Source organism: Ochlerotatus camptorhynchus, unplaced genomic scaffold (genome assembly GCF_037179485.1).
Source record: "Ochlerotatus camptorhynchus isolate MF236.1 unplaced genomic scaffold, CSIRO-AGI_Acam_v1.1 ptg000599l, whole genome shotgun sequence".
In the NCBI taxonomy this organism is placed as follows: Eukaryota; Metazoa; Arthropoda; class Insecta; order Diptera; family Culicidae; genus Ochlerotatus; species Ochlerotatus camptorhynchus.
In genome coordinates this window covers 1-17,572 of record NW_027041079.1, presented here as the reverse complement: position 1 = coordinate 17,572, position 17,572 = coordinate 1, and the positions used below count along the sequence as shown (strand labels likewise).

Sequence of the window (17,572 nt, the reverse complement as noted above, 5' to 3'; positions counted from 1 at the left end):
TCGCTCTAATGTTCTCTCGCCGACGCGCCGAGTGTACAGGACAATAGCGAGGAAGAAAATTTCATTCATCTTACGGAAAGCACACAGGATGTACGCGATTGTCGGTAGCCTGTGAAAAATTTTCAAAATCACAATGAAGTAATTTAATTGCGCTGGTGAACATGATCAAATCTTCTAGTGAAGTGATTGATTTGCTCAGTTGAGATATTGGGGCACTTAAATATTGGTGAAGCAATCGAAGAAAAGCGAATATTTCAGACTTTTTCATGGAATTATCTGGTGATTGTTCTGGAACAAAGAGAAAAGTAAGTGATGTAAAATAAAGTCTATGGAAAGCATACAGATAATTTATATCAATTTGTGACACGCTACGTGGTTTGATTTAACTTCAATTGTGTAAAACGAATCATGAAAATCGCCTTTTTCCACTTTGAAGCCATGTTAATCGAAAAAATTGATTTTTCACCATGCACATTTTTTTTCTATGATGGCATGTGAGCGAGAGAGATAGTTGGTATCGTGTAACAAATGTCGTCACTGTTTTTGCAAGTGCAAAAGTGCCATCATTACAAATATTCGAGTGACAAAACAAAACTTACAGAATGTTTTTGCTTAATAATGTGACTAATGTGATTTATTGATAAAAAAGGAAGCAATTTTGAGAAGCACTACATTTTATATAGGTTAACACATCGATGAAAGAGAGGAAAAGAGAGGGAGAACAGAAAAATGAGTAAATACTGCAGTGCAAAATTAGATGGTTGAGTAAATACTGCAGTGCAAAATTAGATGGTGTCCACTCCAAGGCACAAGTGCACAAAATTGAGATCTTTGGATGAATGATTAAATCTGATCTGGAATCACAGTTGTCAAGTGAAGGCTGTTTTTCAACTAATGTATATACATTAAATGCGATCCAGCTCAAATTGAAAAGTCTCCTTTATTTAGAATTATCTCTTTTATTTGAAAAAAAAAAGTATGAACTGACAAACAATCTTGGTTTGTGAAATAGTTCCATCTTGTGTGCATTCTTGTTTTTTTATAGGCGCAATCAACTATAGCTCTCATCACAATATTGTCTGATGAAATTACACCTCCAAAATATGTTTGAAATTATGTAATCTGTGATTTATAAACATAATTTAAATAAAAATACAAAAAATATCATGGTATGTTGAAGGGTATAGTTTAAGTGAGCCTCAGATAGTCTATTGAATTAAGGCACGATATATAACCAGGTTCCGGTCTGGAATATCTTTCGGCTTGGATTTTTTTTTTTTCGGCTTCGGTATTGTTGACTGTTCTGTCATTGTGTGGCAAACAAACATTCGGTCGGTATATAAAGCTCCAATAGATCATATCATTCGAGCAGTTTTAAATGACGTTTCACAGTAAATAATAAATTTTAATATTACATCCAAGAGGATGCACTTCAATCATGTCAAAAATCTCATGTAATTTTTATGGCCACAAAAATAAACAAATGGAGTAAAAGCAACGCAATGTCAGCTCATGCACTGTATTAATGATAATTTTATCCTTTTTGGCAAGCAATATTACACCATATTTTCGACACGATTGAAGGGCATCCACTTTGTTGTGATATTAAAATTAATGTATTGCTGTGTTGGTCTGAGGTCTTATGAATGCTAAGCATGGACAATCTGGAATTGATTGTTTCATTTTGTAAAAATCGCTGGTAGAAGGTCGTCCCAAAACTTTATCATCTAATAACTGTGGAAGTGTATCATAGATCACTAAGTGGAGAGCAGGCATAAGCTCGTGTAAGTGCGTCAAAGCAAGGTAGATTGAAAATTGGTAAGCTTACTTATGTTCGACTAAGCTCTAATTTTCGGGCCAGGAATGTACTTTAAATCAATAAAGATAATGATAATAAAGAAAATTTGCCTATTTTGGATGCAGCTTAATGTTGCGTTGCGTTGCGTTTGTAACGGAGTAATTCGTAGGTTGCATACTGGCAACTGTCATGTATCTACTTTAACATTCTTATTCTAATTGCTTAAGGAAAACTATTTGGGAATGAATAGCTCTTTAATCAGAATTCAAAATAGGAATAGCATGACAATTACCATTGCCGGGCACGCCCATCTTCTCCGTTACGGGGAAAGGAATGATATTGTTGATGTAACATCTACTTAACGGAAGGCCAGCGCCTCACCGACGCCCCCATAGATGCTACGGAGTTGGATAGTTGGGTAGAAGATGGGTCAGGATTCGCTTAAACAGGCGATGCGACCATAGTAATTGTTTTGTTTTGGTGGAGCTTGGGAATAAACCCACGATCTTCTACTCAGTAAGCAAAAGCGGTAGCCGTCAAGCTAGCCGAGCTCCTCAGTTTTAATTCCAATCCAATAAAATAAAATGTAAACAAACAAAAAGAAAGGGTCTCACCCGAATGATCGAATTTACGGCAACTTGCATCTCCTTGACGCGAAAAATAAAATCATAAAATGATACACGCATAAATAAACTGAAGTTTAAAACTATCACTCGCGATGCCTCTAATTTCTGATCCGGGAGAAAAAACAAACAACGCAGATTGCGACATCGTTTCTGATGCTTGCTCGATTCTAAAACTTCCCGGAAAGCGAGAAAACTACTAATCACACACATATAACCGTCCGAGAGGCAGAGCGCCAGTGCTAATCCGGCAAATGCAGATTTTAATACGGAATTTAAATAGCGGGATGGGGGCCAAACATTTGTATATTTACCCTGTTGTATTTTTGGTAGAAATTGGGCGAACTGCACAAATTATTGCATAGTGAATTCTTATGTGTTAAGTGTTAAGATTGAAACCTCAGCGACTCCGGTGGTGTAGTGGTAAGCGTGATTACCGCTCACCCCAGCAGGCCTGGGTTCAATCCCAGTTGGCACCGCCGGGATGTTCTGAGGCATAATATCTTTGATCACGCCTTCCTTCGGAAGGGAAGTAAAGCCGTTGGTCCCCGATTCATGAGTTGATGGGTCGATAGGTAGGGTCCAGGTGTGGGAGCTGCTTCCCTGGCGTTGGTAGCATTCGTGCTCATCACGGAAAACAAGATCGACGAAAAACAAATCAAGGAAAAAAAATTGAATCCTGGGCTACATAGGCACACAGTTGAAACTCGCTGGTTGGGATATTTCTTATTAGTGTAGTTTAACGGGTCGAAACCTAATCGACTGTGTAATCACCTTCAAGCCATGGAAGCACGTGTAGGTGCTGGAACCAAGCCACGACCGAAACTTGCGAAGAAGCCGATCGTCAGGATCACTAATACAATTTTTTATTGATCCTTTAAATTTGTCGAACCTCTTAACGGAATCTCTTTATGAAGAGCTTTGAGTGGGTTGGTTTATTTCCTTTAAATTCTGTTATAATTGCTTATCTTTTGACAGATACGCGTATTTCGTCTACTACTTGCAGACTTCATCCAAGTGGTGTTGAGTACTTGGCACTGATGAAGTCTGCAAGTAGTAGACGAAATACGCGTATCTGTCAAAAGATAAGCAATTATAACGGAATTTAAAGGAAATAAACCAACCCACTCAAAGCTCTTCAATTTTTTATTGCTTTTTTGAAATAAGTTGCACTAAATTTAGCTGCAAGTTTAGATCACACAATCCAAAACACGGACGAAAAAATCGCATAAAAACACAACTGAATGCATTGAATTATAGAACAAAAATCCCATGGGGAATCACCATCGAAATCTAATTCATGCTTGTATTAGCGTAGCTAGATAATTTATCTGGAGGGGGCCTAGATAATTCTGGAGGGGGGGCTAGATAATTATGGACGGGGCTTGCCCCCCTGGCACCCCCATTAGCTACGCCAATGTGTTTCATGTTTTTTTTTTGTTCTATAACTCGATATCGAGTTAGCGAGGTGTAGAGTTGACTGTGTTTTGGTATTTTTGAGTTGACAGCTCGTACCATTTTTTACTCTTATGGTTTGATAAAATAAATAGAAGTATAACAGTCAATATTTATGAAAAATATTCAAGTTCTCCTGAAGTCATTATATTTATGGTTTGTAAATGTATGTAACATTAAGCCTCTTTCATAAAAAAAATATTCAAAAGGCTTTTCCCTTTACTTCAGGGCGTCTTAACTACTTTTGTATTGCGCGGCCATCATAGATGATTTAATTTGCCTAGCTCTAATACACATAATATTAAAATGAAAACTTGCGACAAACCTTTTTCGTTTAAATTTATTCTTCTAAAATGCTTTAATTTGAAAACACGTTTAAACTGAATCAACTAAATCTTTTTTTTCGACTCCTAATACTTGCGAATTTGAAAAAAAAAGTGTGGATATAAATTTACATCAATATTTCGTACTCAATGTTTATGATCAGTAACAAATTAAGACTCAATTTATTTATTACTCATTTTAATCTAAATGACTCATCATTGAAATAAATTTCCTGAGGATTATTTTCACATTTGGGAAAATCAAATGCCCTAATAGCAATGTTGGTTTTTCCACAGCCTTGTTCCCATGATTTGGACTAATAGAATGTTTTAAAACTTTGATCAAACTTGCAATACTACTTAGGTTCAGTCCATATGTCAATAATTAGTTTGTACAGTTCATCTACATCTGGTTTTAAATTTTAGCTTATTAAAAACAAACGAGATGACTTTAAAGTCATTGTGTATTGGAAAAAAAAAACACCTAGAACGTAAACATTACAGAAAATAGAAAGACCACAAATTCAGCATCGTGAGTGGTTTTATTTCAAGAACTGCAAGAAACGGATTACCAATATACTTTCCACTGGATTACTCCATCTCACCTAAATACGTAAAAATTGTGAAAATGCATTTAATGCGGTATATTTTATAAATACGCATGTTTTTTGTAAATCATAGGTGTTGGATATATTTAAAAGATAAAATCGAGTGCATTCTAGGCGACTAAACAGAAACCTTACAAAATTGGTGCATTGTAAACCGAGCAACGATTAATTTCTTGAAACATATGATTGAGAAGGATATGATTGATGTCTTTGTTGTTAATACGGCACTGCTTTACTTTCAAGAATTTACGAATGTACCCAAGTAACATTTCAAGTTTTAAAGCATTCTACAAGTCTAAATCATGGTCTATTGAACCTTCGTAAAACCAACCTTAGTAAAACTAACATCGGAAGGGAAGTAAAGACGTTAGTCCCCGGTTCATGAGTTGATGGGTCGATAGGTAGGGTCCAGGTGTGGGAGCTGCCTCCCTGGCGACGTCAGTAGCATTGGTGCTTAGCACGGAAAACAAGATCGACGGAAAACAAATCATGGAAAAAAAATCAAAGAAAGCAGAAGTTCTGCCTTTAACATCCAGAGTTTTTAAATAAACATAACTCTAGCATTGATGAAAGGAGGAATCGACCAGTAAAAATATCGACTTATCGAGATTACGATACATTAAAAAAAATAAGGGACCCATGAATCCATCCAGTTATAGAAAATATCGAGTTGTGGAGAGATGACTGTATCTAGGAAATTAAAAGCAGCAGAATTTTGACGTTTTCAAAACAGTTGTTTATTTTCTTAAGATAACCAACTTTTCAGATAAGGGAAATGTATGTAATGTCGGCCTAAGTGTCCCTAATTTGGGCCCATACATAAATTCAGCAATCGACTAAATTTTCAATAGAAACCAAAAATATCCATTAGTACATTCCCAATGACGCGTTCATTTAGATACAATTGATAAATAGCATATTTTTAGCGATGGGCTCAATCTTAGATCCATAGGCCAACATTTGAGCCATTTTCCCTATGTTTCCAGAATATCAGAGTAAAAAGCTAGATTTAGGCGCCATCTACGCGGGACAAGAGGGTATTACTGAGCACGCATTTGAAACCAATAGCAATATCCACGATGTTGCTTGACTGTTTGACAGTATTCGTACTGAAACAAATGAAAAGTAACCTTAAAATATTAAGGTAGATTTTTGAAGATTGATAAAATTCCTATAAGAATTGATCAAGAGTTTATGATTTGAGTTGCTCAAAATGGCGCAAGTGTATGATTTAATAAATTTCAATCATCTACAGTTAGATCCGTTCATCAAATCCAAGATAAGCTGCAAAGGTTCATATTTTGGGGTTATTAATCGAACTGGAGGGTGGCCTACCAGATTTTTTTTAATATGAAGCACCTTATGTTGTATGTACTTCAATTAAAAACAGAATATTAAAAACAATTGAAATAAATCATGTTAGGGGCAATGGCTCTAATGTTTTTTTTTTTGGGCCCATCGCTAAAAATCTGCTATCTATCAATTTTATCGAGATGAACGCGTCATGGGGACGGTACTAATGAATATTTTTTGGTTGCTATTGAAAATTTAGTCGATTGCTTGATTTTAGCATTTAGGCCGACATTACATCCAGGGTCTGGTAAACTTATTTTTTCCTTGATTTGTTTTCCGTCGTTTTCGTTTTCCGTACTGAGTACCTATGCTACCGACACCAGGGAGGCAGCTCCCGCACCTAGACCCTCTACCTATTAATCCTTCAACTCATGGACTGGGGACCAACGGCTTAACATCCCTTCCGAAGGAAGGCATGATCAGAGATTTTATGCCTCAATAAATCACGGAAGCGCCGACTGGGATTGAACCCAGACCCTTTGGGGTGAGAGGCAATCACGCTTACCACTACACCACTGGCACCACGTGTATGGTATCTTTGACTAAGCAAGATTTAATAAATATCTACCTCAATTTACCTGAGCACCTGCTTTAAATGGGTACATATAAGTAAAACTAGAAAATTCTTTGCATTTCAAATATTTCAATTAATAGTGATTGTATTTCACTGTCGTTTTGCAACTCCATTATCTCCATATGCAAGCTGCAATCTTCCACCAAATGGAGTTGACCCATACGATGGGCTGTTCAATTCTTTTCAAAATCTTGAAATCCCTCTCCGAAATCGGCTTTCAACCATGAAATGGTATCGATAAATTGCTTTCAGAGTTAAGATTACACAGAGAAATTGCTGAAAAGCTTTTTTTTGTAAGCTTCCACAGCCGCAAATTTAATTTGACAGATTTTACTTGATCGAACAGATGTGTTCTTCCTTAAAGCATCACGCTTGGTTCATTGAAATTATAAGATATGATGTGTAAACCAGAAAACCAAAGTTCGTCACATATTCAGCGTCTATAAATTGATTAACTGGCTCCCCCTTCTGATTCAAAAACACTGTAAACTCTAATTTCTGGTAAAAAAACTCTTTTTAACATTTTCCCATACTAAGGCTGAAAATCTCTCTAATAAAAAAAAAATCCCATGCTAAGCCAGCTAGTAAAATAGAGACTATCATCAGTGTCCATGTCTTTGAGAAAATGTGGAAATTGGATTCGAATTGGCATTTCAAAATGGCCTATTTTTGTTGGTGTAGTAATTCCACACAATTTCAGCACTGGCTTCAGATGACTTCACTGAACAATATTCACCTTATCCAATAATCAACAGGTATAAACGAAACAGCTTAGAGCTTAGGTAAGTACCTTCAAGCAATGGGGAAAAAGAAGCCAACCCCCGTGGAGGATCTGATCATACCCCCACAGAACTCACGAATTTGTGGCGTCATATGTGTTTGTCAGTTAACCTTCGTGTTGAGCACGGTAGCGATTGTCTATCTGACCGTGGCAATTTACATGCCATCGTCACGTGTCATGAAGAGTGGCATCGATGAGACACCGGTCATGTGCACAACTACCAAGGCCCTTAATAAGGATGCATGCGAGTGGGGTTCCTGTGGCGAATGGTGTCTCAGTAAAACCTCGGGTGCCTGCATACAGATTTTTGTTCATCTTCGCACCAACGGAAGTAGTTTAACGTTCCAGAATTGTACCAATTCTGCTAATAAAACATGCTACGGGATAGATCAAGAGAATGCTAAGAAAGCCCGTTGCATAGCGGATGAGTGCAAGAACCTTACCGGAACCTTCAATTGTACTACGGGAATGTGTATCAATATAACTGATGCATTTGAATGTGTGTTCAAAAACACCGATGTACCACTCAAGTGTTCCGGACGACGCGGCAAAATCACATGTATCGACATAAATGGACTGTTCTCATGCAATCGTGGAACATGTCGAAAGATAAAAACTCCATACAATTGCGACCGCCGTTGTGTGGACATTCCGACCAGGAATAAGAATATGATATTATTGAGTGGAGATAAAGTTTATCTTTCGCAATGTTCAAATGCGATTGATACAGACACGAATGCCGAAGTGTGGACCGAAGCAGACAACAAAGTGATAATGTCTTCATGCTATACTATTCAGAACACAAGCAATGGCATTCTAGCAACTGATTGCATCAATGGATCTCTCCTAGAAAAGGATGAGCTAACCGATCTCACCAACTTCACGTATCTCAGCTATCTGCACTATGCTGTTGCCACACCAATCAAAACGATTGCACCTTTAGAACAGGACTTGACCATATCCAACGAATCGAAGCTGATGATAAACCTGGAAGGCTGCGTCAATACGCTACAGGACGAATGCAAAGATTTCCTCAAAGAGTACGGAAAGGATGGTACTGATCACAACGCTCGAGCACGGTTTCCTTGTTTCTATTCCAAAAACACGCCAGATATGGTAGTTGCCCGCTTCGACATGGAGACTTCGTACAAGCAGTTTGTGGTTGGATTCTTCATACCAACTATTCTGTTCGCCGTGTCCTGTTTGACTTTGATATTCTGCCAGAAAACGATCTACATTGGCGATGATGCCAGGATGCGTTTCGTCGGTTGTGTGAACAAGGATGCTTTATCGCCAACTGTTGGTGCCAACAATAAAGCTAAAGCCAACTCTGGTGATGGCGGTGGAGGCGGCGACTCGGTTATGGCTCTCTGAGATCCATCACGTAAGGACAATTTTGCATTTCTTCTCCCGTGATTTGCATACGGTAGACTCAGTTAATGAGACAGTTTTCCAAAAAATAGTAATTGTTCGTATTATATTCGTACACATCGAAAAGAAAAGTAGATGCAGCGCCTCCACCGTCATCGTTCTATCGATTAAAACAACAAGGATTTCATGCGTTCGCTGGAGCCTAACACAGTGCATGCCGTTCCCAAAGGAAATCCTTGTCGTTTTTACGGAGCTGTTGCTGCAGACACACACAATCATTTGGAAAAATGCCTCATTTCTGTGATCTAACTGTTGCATGGCAGTAGATATAGCATAATAATAAAGAAAAATCCTTCTCCGTTATCCCGTTTCAGGCATTCCTCTACTGCAAGAAGACAGTCCAGTTCATCAAGCGGGTGTATTTTCACTGCACTGATTTACGTCAGGAGTTCAATTTCTTCTTCGTCTACTTTCGACAGAACAGATAGGTCGATTTATTTTTCTCGTCTTCTTTATATTGAGTGAGCACCATATAGTTCTTAGTTGAGAAAGAAGGAGCGCAGCAGTGTTAAGATTTAATGACAATAACACATCTTATCCCTTTCAAACCACTTAAGTAACGGCACGATACGTCCTTTTCGAATGCTTAACGAGACTTGTACGCAAAGGAAAACGTTTATTGCGCTGAAGAATATCGTTACCAATCCTCGACTACATCCAATGACCAATATGATAAGTTAATACAAACCCGAACTGTATTCCCAGTATCATAGATACCGTTTATAGTTGTGTTACCGACAGAAGAGAGCTCTATTTTGATACCAATATTGTTGTTTAAAGTTAATGTTCGCTTTTGTGAATTAACCCGCAGTAACCTAAGGCAACTTATGGCATTAAGAAAGAACCCGGTGTTTCGTATTTAGTCACCTGTATCGTATAATATTTGTTATTGCGAATGCTTTCGTTGAATTAGATTCAGTTTTAAGATTTCATTAATAAGAAAAGTTGAAAATCTACACCAACGTTGATAGACACGAAAACGTAATCAGATACAACTGCAGGGAAAGGATTATATCACGAACGCGCAAACAACAGCTTCGTCCCGTGTGCACCAAATGAGCGCCAAGTTGTCCCCATCAGTGGGACACACGATATCACCAAAAAGAGCAGCAGAGAGAACGAAAATAGAGGAATGCGTGAATTATCAAACCTTAAACAACTTAAAATGCTTAAAACATCACACATAGAGCAACTAGCAAGGCAAGAAAAATAGGCGAATTATTACTAAGCAATACTCGGTTTGAAGCCAAACAAAAGTAAAGAATCTAAAACGGCAAAAAATACAAAGAAAACAAAAACATATGAAAGTCGCTTTAAACAAAAAGAAAATTAACTCAAGCACCCAAAGAAACAAGTAGTTTTATTCATTCCGTGCAAACAACAATCATTCAAAAGAACAAGATGAGGTCGAACGAACTAAGATCATCCTCGTCAACACTGTCGGCGGCACCTAGTTTGGTAACGATGAGCAAACCTAGCTTGAACAACAGCAAGGCGAGTCTAACACACAGTCGGCAGACCGTTTCCGAATCCGACAAAGAGCCAAAACCACCAACGCGAGAAGAGATCATCGCTGAGTTTCTGGAGAAAGCCAAGTTCTACACATCACTGTGTCTAGGTGAGTAGAGAAATTTGCCATCGCGATCCCCTATTTGCATGGTACACAACGCGAGGCATCATTCCAGGAACGACCGCTATTCTATCAGTATTTGCGTTTCTGTTCCTGATACCATTCGTGGTAGATCCGGCCATATCTACCATCGTAGCCGATTACGATCCTGTTCCAGTGACCTGTATTTTGACCGAGCACGTGTATGGCGAAGGGATGCGCAACTGTACCTGGAGCTCGTGTCGAGAAGGCTGTACGACTGCAGCCATCCGTTGTCACCAGATACTGGTCAACTATTCTAAAATTGCATATCACGAATGGCAAAAAGAACCACGAGACCTAAACAATGTAGAATGGGACGTAATGGACACCAAGTTTCTCGTAAACACTGAAGGATGTGGTTACCCACCAAGGGTAAACTGTACGGAATTCGCAAAGAAATATGTGTAAGTAAAATTTCATGAACAACTATTCCTAAAGGTAAATGCTTTTCTTCTCTACTTTGCAGGAATACTCAGGATGGAAAACCCTTTCCTTGTTACTATAGTCGTGCCTATCCCGAAATGGTGGTGGCTCGCTATTCTTGGGATGACAATCTGAAGCATCTGATTCTTTCGCTAATCATACCAAATGTGCTCTTCGCGGTTTCGATCGGTGTGCTTAGCTATTGGTACTGCCCGTGCTGTGACAAGGCTTGCCATAAATCGCCCCGCGTCTACGCAGAAAAGTATCCTACTAAGGAAAAGTGAGTATGGAAAAGTGACGGTCTTGACTACAATATGCTTTTCTTTTCTTTTGAAGGTAGTTGACATTTTGACTCCAACTAAACCACAATCAGAAACCAAACAATTCCAAACACTCTATCCAAAGTGACCAATGAAAACGAAAACATATCACGCCACCAGCATTTTGCCAATTGCCTGTGTGTGTGCTCTTCCGTTCATGCTATAACTTTCGAACACTCTGATGATAAATATTCCTCTGACGCGCAATAGACCAGATCTATCCTCGATGTGCGTACGCTAAACAAGTATTTCCACTTTTGTAATATAAATTCACATCTTATCTCATTTTATTCCAACCCTCAAGAAAGTTACACTCGCATTTTTGTCACCTTCACTATCGTCAAAAAGTATGCTTGTTCGCAATTTGCCTCAACACTGAAATGATTTGTACATTCACAACCACTAACGTAATCCACATACTAGGTTTTGATTGGATCGGAACACTCCAGCATCACAATGCACAAAATGGCTAACAGAAAACAAAATTGTATGGATCTGTATGAATGCAGAAAAGATCCTTTCAAATAATGCCAGTCTAATCTACACTGGGTCCCGTATTGTCCGTACAGCAAATCAACTTAATGGAAACTGTTCAATGATTACTAATGACGAGCCTTAAGGCTGACTTTTAAGTATTACTTTTTTATTTTGCTTTATTTTCTAAAACGAGGCCTAAGATCTCATTGGAGTTGTCTTAACTTAAAAATACTTGTATTTTTTTGTAATGGAGTCAAATATGAAATAAATTATAAATTCAATTCATATCAAACATAACACTTCAAAACATCATTACTTTTTAGCTATTCGAGGTTTTAGTAAAACTTTATAACATTAGACGTTTATGTTGCTAGGAAATGTTTGTATGATGAGATATGATCAAGTCATTTTGAAATTGGACACGAAACATGCAAAGATTCGACAGACATACTGAGTTACGTCGATTGGTACTAGATTAAAGGGATATAACGGTCACAGACAAACAGACATAACACTCGCAAGTTGTTCATCGAACAAGTTTTTAACGGTCTATTTAAAAGTATCATAGTTGGTAGTACCGCCACCTGTGGCGCGCATAGTCAATTCCCTTGCGTTTGACGCTTACACACTACCGCCATCTGTTCAGCGTACTGCCCACCGCAGTGAACTCAACAGATGGCGGTAATGTTTTAGCGAGGATGTTTTACAGTGAGTAATATTCAATCTGTTATGTATGTTTGCCTGTGTAACGGTACTACTCGGTATGTCTATCGATGGTCTAAATCAGGAAAGATGACCAACAGTAACACTTAAATATGATAATTTTTTTTTTTTGGTTATTAACATAGGAAATCATCGTATTATGTAGAATAAGTGTGTCAGGTTTTCGAGGATTATGGTCAAGCACTAATTTACATACACTACATTACATGCTAACAAGATTTTACCTAATTGGGTATTATTTTAGTAAACTCAACGACAGCAAACTATGCGACTATGTCTCCATTGATTTATAGCGACTGTAACATGGCCACATTGTCTATTTCAATTTCTGATCCTGATAGGAGTATGGAGCGAAATCCCAAAACTTGATAACTACCAACAATATTACTCTAAAACGAAAAAAGCACATCGCTGATGTTTTGATATGTTGTGTAAATTGTCAAGAAAAAATATTTAAAAAAAAACACACATATTGTGCCCACCGTCTACAAACCATGAAAACTATAAAACACAAATACAATCAATGTTTTAAAATACAATATCCCAATTTTTCAATATTGTTGTATTTTTCCTAAAAAGTATTTTTGATTACCTTTTATCTTTGAAATCGGTCCAGTGGTTCAAAAGTTATGATCGAAAAAATCAATTGTTTTGACCACCATTTTCATGTTATGAAAATGGTCACCCTAATGACAAAATAAAAAAATACGGGTGTAATTGTTTTGCGATTTTTACGAAATTCAGAGAACCACTATATCGTTTTGCTATGGAATGGCTGGATAAATATATGTAAATTATAATATAATACATTCATTAATAATATTAAAAAAAAATCCTTATTTAATTTGAACATTAGTTATGGTAAGTTTATTTTCATCGAGAGCTGAGATCCCAAACTTTGTTTTTAAGATTATCATAAATTTTGAGCGAGCTCGGAAAAAACATATAGGAGTTGTCTGATTATGACCAATTTTTAGTGTGTACATTCTTCATTCATGCAGTTTAGGACGCATATGTATGTTTACTTTGATGGGTCAATTGATTTATTTAATTTAACTTATTTAATTGAGTTAGAAATTTAACTGAAAACAAAACATGCACATGTTCTTCACTGACTATTGTCACTGAAAAATGGCATGGCGTCCTTGAAAGATCATTTGCATTTCGTGAAAGTGACTAAAGCTGTTTTGTCAATATCAGGCATAACATTTGATAACGGCACAAAAGCATTTGTAAACAAACTTTCTAAGGTCCTTTATACGCAAACCAATGTACGCCCACGCAAAACCAACAACATCATCGGATAGGGGCAACTATCACCTTTCCGAAAGTGGTATTTTTTTTGCGTGGGCGTACTTTGGTTCGCGTATGAAGGGCCTTAGAAAGTTATACCTGATATCATCGTGTACGGTCGACGTTTTCAGCACTGGTGATCTAGCGTCGTACGTCGTATGGCAGAAGAAGTCATTATTCTTAACTATGAATTGCCTAAATTTTTAACATAGAAATAGGAATGTAAAGCAATACGCATAATTTCTTGACGTTTAATAAAAAAAAGAAGACATTGGCGAAAGGCTAGGATAAGGTGAACAATAACATCAGTTTTTCTATAGTAATTTCCATAAATAATTTAAACCAAACGAGCTAAAATTTTCAACCAAATGAGCTCAAAATTTTAGAATGGATTAAGCTGTATAGAGAAATTTCGTTAATTTCGAGCACCCTTATTTATATGAGTAGATTATAGATAGAAACAATTTTCACGGCACACTTCGTTTGTGATAGTTATATTACAAACATAGTGTAAAATCAATAAGCTTGCAAAAATATCATAAATTTCTGCCTCATTAGCGCATATTAAAGACAACTAATCAACTGGTAACTCGCCCGTTTTCTCACATGACACACACTATTAAGAAAGGCACTTTCGCGTAATCTACCCCTAAAATTCGATAGCACAGTTTCCAGCGTCAGAAGAGTTTTTGGGGTTTTGGGAAATTTGTATGCATCCATCTTTGCACAAGCACAGCGCTGCTATATCTGTACTTGGGTTCTAACAAAGTTGCCAATCTTTCTGATATGATGTTTTCGTGCATGTACGGTTTAAAAAACGGTGTTGTTAGCAAAAAATCAACACTGATCATGATCATGACACAATCAAATTCTTTTGTAGACAAATCTCATTAAACCAATATGATTTAAAAATTAAATATGTTAAATACTGGATTAACACAAGTTATATTTAAACATCGAACTGTTAAACAAAACTATTTGCTGTACTTGACTTCGAAAACTCAACCCCCATTCGCTTTATGTTGTTATCGCATTACCTTGCGTGTGTGTATGTATTGATATTCATGTCTTACATAAGAATACAATTTTTCGCTTCTTTTTTTCTTATACTTTATAGCAAACTTCTGTGCCGTAGTGACGACGAGGAAGACGAACTAGACTACTGAAAGTTTATTTTCGATTTTACATCACGCAGCAGCTGATTTAACCAACTTATAAATCGACATTTTTCATACACGCCACCAATTCACGACAATATTTTTTCTCAGTTCGTTTTCACACCAAACCTCCGTCGTCAAACGAAATTGGTGCAAAATTTTGTCCATTGTCAAGAAATCAGGAGCAGCAATCATTTTGCAGTTTTGAAAGTAACAGTTTTGAGTATCTAGTTTGTTTCTAGATTTTGTTAAGCATTCTCTTGCTGCATGTTCACTCATTTTGTTCGGCAGATAAAGCACCATTATCAGATGCTCATAACTTTTTCTTTAAATTATAAGTGCTTCAGCTTTTTTTTCCAATTGCTTAGAGCTATAGGTTGTGACGACAGTAAAAATACGTTTCACCTATTATCAACCAAATAGGTATTAATTTTCTTACGCTAGATGAAGTCTAAGAAAATTTGAATCCATTCCAACAGCATGAAAATGTTTCAGCATAGTCTGCTAATCGTAAAACCGATAACTCAATGTTAAAGCTTCGTCAGTCAGCTGATCAGCTTCCTGTAAATATTGTATAAAGTAAAAATGATTCTGTTCCATCAATGTAAATAAACCGGATACAGAGTAGATCAAGTCGTGATATGAATATTTTCTGCCAAATGTAATATCTCGCTAATAGTTTTTGCATCGAAAGTAAAAATGCTAGATAAATACCATTATTTTATCACCGCGTATCGTGATGAATTATTCTTAAATAAAGGAACAAAATTTTGCATCCCCAATATTTACAAGAACAGCGCAAGTCCGTTTCAAACTTTTTCCTACTGTTACTTTATTTCAAATTACTCTAACATAAATATATTTAATCTTTTACCTTCTTGCTTTACTTTGAACAAATATTATCCCTAACCTACTTGTTTCTTTCTGTTTCCTCCCTTTACCTACTCTCACCACTTCCATTTCGTTGATTTTCGATAATCACAACAACATCCGACACACCACACAAAACTGGCACTACAGTAAGGAATCTTGGAGCATTGAGTATCCTCAAGATTACATCACTAAAATTTGAGACCAAGCAGCTTCGCTGGAGCAAACATTGGAATCAACGCAAGTGACAACACTGGATCATGGCTAGTCGCCGCCGGCCAAAGTGTTTTCAGTTCTCGTCAGCAATCATCGTCAATGTATTTGTTTTAATTTTATGGATTCCCAACAAACATAACTTTTCTTTTCCGGTAGCGTTTTAACGAATATGTTGAAAATATCGTGTTTTAGATAGATACAGAAAACGAAATCCAAAGATCTAATTCTATATAGTAGAACAGTTTATATTTTTAAAGTCCGCTAACATTTGTACGCGATCTCAAAAGTAAGGTCAACCAACGTTATGCGCTTCAAAGTTAAATATTTTTGATTCGATAAATACTAGGTGAGCTAACAATATAGGAAAACCTATCACTCGAAAACAAGAATGAGTATCGAGATGAAATCTTTTACAAAATAACAATTACTAGCAGATACTGTCACGCTTGACCATTGAAATTCAGTCTTTGAAAATAGTGATGATACGATTATAAGGAAAAATTCGCACATGAGACAGATTTGTAATTTTTGAGAAATCAGAGAACTTTATGATATAATAAAAAAAAGCATCGCTTTAAAAGATTAACAGTGCTGCAGTCTTAATAAGAGAAATATCCTCAACCATGGCAGGTAGGCTAAAGTATCTCTATCAATTCCTCAAACTGGACATAGCCAGGATTGATGCAATTTTCTAGTGATTGCTGAATTGCGTGAATCAAGAGAATGTGTTGAATTAGAAGAATTCACTTATTTGATGACATGATGACATGACATGATATCTTAGTATAAAACCTTCACGAGATGATTTCCTTCTTTGAACAGAAACTGTTCATGTCGCGAAACATTGCAAATTTTGTAATAGAATCTTACATTTCTCGGTTGGGTAAATAAAAAAAAGTTAATCATTGCGTCAACAAACTACAGCACTACACAATCCGTAAAAAGGCCTGTTTTCAGTTGGAAAACATCACCACACATCGCAGTAACATAATTACTACCGTGAGATGAGAAAGTGACGTAAGCGCCAGCGTTTAATTTTCAGTTTCCATCACATTCGAGTTCTGCATTCTTAATAACACATAAAAAAGTGGTGATGTGACGTTAGCCATACATATTGGGAGAATCAGTGAAACATTTTCATTGTTTCTACACATAAGTGACGGTTGCCATACATAAGTTCTGGGAAATTAAAAGCTTTTTTAAACATCATCGTCCATATTTTTAGCTTTGCTTAGATCATATTCAACAGGTCCAGTAATCAGCGGCGCCGGTGGTATAGTGGTAAGCGTGATTGCCTCTCACCCCAGCAGGCCTGGGTTCAATCCCAGTCGGTGCAGCCGGGATGTTCTTAAGGCATAACGTCTCTGATCACGCCTTTCTTTGGAAGGGAAGTAAAAACGTTGGTCCCCGGTTCATGAGTTGATGGGTCGATAGGTAGGGTCCAGGTGTGGGAGCTACCTCCCTGGCGTCGGTAGCATTGGTGTTCAGCCACGGAA

General features: G+C 37.1%; 2 protein-coding genes across 4 annotated transcripts; both read left to right on the top strand.

Moving 5' to 3' along the window:
* The first annotated feature begins 218 nt into the window (after positions 1–218).
* Teh3 (tipE homolog 3) lies at positions 219–10,244 on the top strand. The gene is made up of 3 exons (XM_065237270.1): positions 219–305; positions 7,490–8,899; positions 9,261–10,244. Exon 2 carries the CDS (start codon positions 7,534–7,536, stop codon positions 8,887–8,889), a length of 1,356 nt encoding a protein of 451 aa, XP_065093342.1. The 5' UTR covers positions 219–305; positions 7,490–7,533; the 3' UTR covers positions 8,890–8,899; positions 9,261–10,244.
* A 103-nt stretch (positions 10,245–10,347) lies between these two features.
* Teh2 (tipE homolog 2) lies at positions 10,348–16,662 on the top strand. 3 transcript variants are annotated; one of them, XR_010518796.1, is made up of 5 exons: positions 10,348–10,564; positions 10,632–11,001; positions 11,064–11,300; positions 14,951–15,200; positions 16,011–16,662. XR_010518796.1 is itself a non-coding variant. In XM_065237271.1 (4 exons), the coding sequence occupies exons 1-4, from the start codon at positions 10,348–10,350 to the stop codon at positions 16,060–16,062; spliced, it is 876 nt and encodes a 291-aa protein (XP_065093343.1). In that variant the 3' UTR covers positions 16,063–16,662. The 3 variants fall into 3 exon arrangements, 2 of the variants coding, with proteins under 2 accessions (XP_065093343.1, XP_065093345.1); XM_065237271.1 differs by lacking the exon at positions 14,951–15,200; XM_065237273.1 differs by having other exon boundaries at positions 14,951–16,662.
* The last annotated feature ends 910 nt before the right edge of the window (positions 16,663–17,572 follow it).